The sequence below is a fragment of the Solanum pennellii genome, chromosome 3 (assembly GCF_001406875.1).
Source record: "Solanum pennellii chromosome 3, SPENNV200".
NCBI lineage: Eukaryota > Viridiplantae > Streptophyta > Magnoliopsida > Solanales > Solanaceae > Solanum > Solanum pennellii.
The window spans coordinates 51211249-51213939 of NC_028639.1; the positions used below are offsets into that span (position 1 = coordinate 51211249).

At 40.9% G+C, this 2691-nt stretch overlaps 1 protein-coding gene across 1 annotated transcript; it reads left to right on the forward strand.

Moving 5' to 3' along the window:
* The first annotated feature begins 865 nt into the window (after positions 1-865).
* On the forward strand, positions 866-1633 carry LOC107013421. The gene is made up of 2 exons (XM_015213332.1): positions 866-1076; positions 1143-1633. The coding sequence occupies exons 1-2, from the start codon at positions 866-868 to the stop codon at positions 1631-1633; spliced, it is 702 nt and encodes a 233-aa protein (XP_015068818.1).
* The last annotated feature ends 1058 nt before the right edge of the window (positions 1634-2691 follow it).

Consider the following 2691-nt stretch of genomic DNA (forward strand, 5'->3'; position numbering starts at 1 on the left):
TTCAAGCTTTTATATTAAGGCCGGTTTTGCAACTATTAATAATATTATGAATTCTACATTTAATTTGTACAATCTATTAATAAATGGTTGTTTATATTGAGCCGTTAGTATATCACTCATATGCAGAAATTATATGAAGTCTAAGTACACTTCAGTAAATTTTTAATGGTTTTAAATTTTCCGCTAAAATTAACTATATGATTTTGATTAAATCTAAGATGAGGCTTGTCTGCGACCTCTAAGAGGTTAATGACGCCGGTATCATCTATGGTCTAGAAACTAGGTGTGACAAGCTTTATATCAAAGCCAGAATAAATTACCTAGGAACTAAGGTTCAAGACAACCACGTTGCATAGTTTCTAGCTTATGGTTGTGAAGTGCACCACAACCATGACTTAGAGACTTAGTGATGTTAAAAGTCTTTCCTTCTTCTACTCTTTATCGTGCTGTGTAGAGCTTTGACATTTTGTCTCATTCTAGCATCTAACTTCCTTCTTGTGTGTGCGTGTAGAAAAATGAACACAAGAAGAAATGCAGGCAGGAGAGTTAGAGAAGCAACTGTTGGGGAAAACCAAGATCCTCCTCAAGCTCCAGCTGCTGAAGTGCAAGTGCCTGTCAACCCAGCTGCGTTGACGGATGGAGAAGTGAGAGCAGCACTGTTTCAGATGGTCCAAGACATTACTGCTCAGACACAGACTATCACAGCCCAGGCCATTATAGAGGGTGCTCCCAGGGAGAGCCCACATTCTAGCACCATGGCAAGCTGAGAGATTTCACAAGGATTACTCTCGAAGTCTACTTCGAGTCAAAAATCAAGGAGGATCCCCAGGAGTTTGTTGATGAGGTCCACAAGATTCTCTATGCTATGGGTGCTAATGAAAAGGAGAAGGCTCAGTTGGATACATACCAGCTCAAGGATGTGGCGCAGGTATGGTACAAGATGTTGGTAGATGGCCGAGCAATAGGAGAAGTCCCCATCACTTGGAACATTCTCAAAACTGCCTTCCTTGAGAGGTTCTTTCCCAGAGATCAAAGAGAGGCTAAGGTTGAGGATTTCATCAACCTATGCCAGGGAGGTATGTTAGTCAACGAATACTCCTTGAAGTTTGTTAAGCTTTCCTAATATGCTTCTTCCCTGGTAGCCAATAGCAAGGAACATGATAACATGGACCTTGGTAGATTGATGGTACATGCACAACAAGTGGAGGAGAGTCGTCGGAGGAAGAGAGGCCGAGAAGGCAAGAATCCTAGGCCCTCAAATCAGCATGGTTCTAGCACTGGTAGGAGTTCGTTTCGAGTCCAGGACAGGCCCAAGTTCAAGAAGGGGCACCAACACTCAAGTAATCCTAATCCTTCCGGCAACACTAATGCAAAAGGGGGAAAGTCTGGCCTGAATAAGGGAAATGATAGAAATGCCCAGCGTGACAGAAAATCGTGTGGTAAGTGTGGCTGTTTGAATGGAGGTGAGTTCTTTGTAGGTACTAATGCCTTCTATGGGTGCGATAAGAGTGGGCATATAATATGGGACTGCCAACATGTGAAGAATCAGACAAAGGTAGTTACTCAGCCTTGGTCTAATCCTACTGCTGCAGCCGAGCCTCCTAAGAGGAAAGTTCTATGCTTTGGAATGTAGAGAGGAGCGGGAGAAGTAAGCCGATGCGGTCACTTGTAATTTTCTTGTCTTTTCTCTTCATGTGTATGCATTGTTAGATCCAGGATCCACCTTGTCTTTTGTTACTCACTTAGTAGCTAGTAAATTTGACTTGCTTCCTGAGATCTAGCATGAAGCTTTTCAAGTTAGTACTCCCATAGGGGACAATATTAGAGCTGAAAGAGTATATAGAGATTTCCCAATAACTGTTCTTGATAGAGTCACTTATGTTTATGTAATAGAATTAACCATGCTTGACTATGATAGAATTTTGGGTATGGATTGGCTCCATAAGTGTTATTCTACAATAGATTGTCGAAAAAGGGTAGTAATATTTCAGTTTCGAAATGAGTTAGAGCTGGAATGGGAAGGGCGTAGTTCAAATTCAATAGGCCAAATAGTTTCCCTTCTTAAAGACAATAAAATGTTATCTAAGGGGTATTTATTCCACTTAATCAGAGTCAATGACAGATAACATGAAGTTCCTTCCATAGACTCTGTGTCCATAGTGAATGAGTTTGAAGATGTCTTTCCAGAGGATTTACCAAGAATCCCTCCTGAACGCGAAATTGAATTTGGTGTTGACTTAGATCCCAACACTAAACCAATTTCCATTCCTCCCTATAGAATGGCTCCTAATGAACTTGAAGAGTTGAAGTTGTAGTTAAAAGATCTACTTGATAAGTGCTTCATCCAGCCGAGCATATCCCCATTGGGTGCTCCGGTGTTGTTCGTTGTTAAAAAGGATGGATCCCTTAGAATGTGTATCGATTATCGGCAACTCAACAAAGTCATCACTATAAAGAACAAATACCCTCTTCCCAGAATTGATGATTTATTTGATAATCTCCAAGGTTCAAGTTTCTTTTCTAAAATAGATCTCTGGTCAGGGTATCACAAGCTTCGAGTGACACAAGAGGACATTCCTAAGAATGCCTTCCGTACTAGGTATGGTCATTATGAGTTTCTTGTCATGTCATTTGGTATCACAAACGCACCAGACGTGTTTATTGACCTTTTAAATAGGGTATTCTGGGAAT

Coding starts and splice junctions, on each gene's coding strand:
- LOC107013421 (XM_015213332.1), top strand. CDS start 866: ATGGGTGCTAATGAAAAGGAGAAGGCTCAGTTGGATACATACCAGCTC. Junction 1,077..1,142: donor CATCAACCTATGCCAGGGAG/GTATGTTAGTCA, acceptor CTTCCCTGGTAG/CCAATAGCAAGGAACATGAT.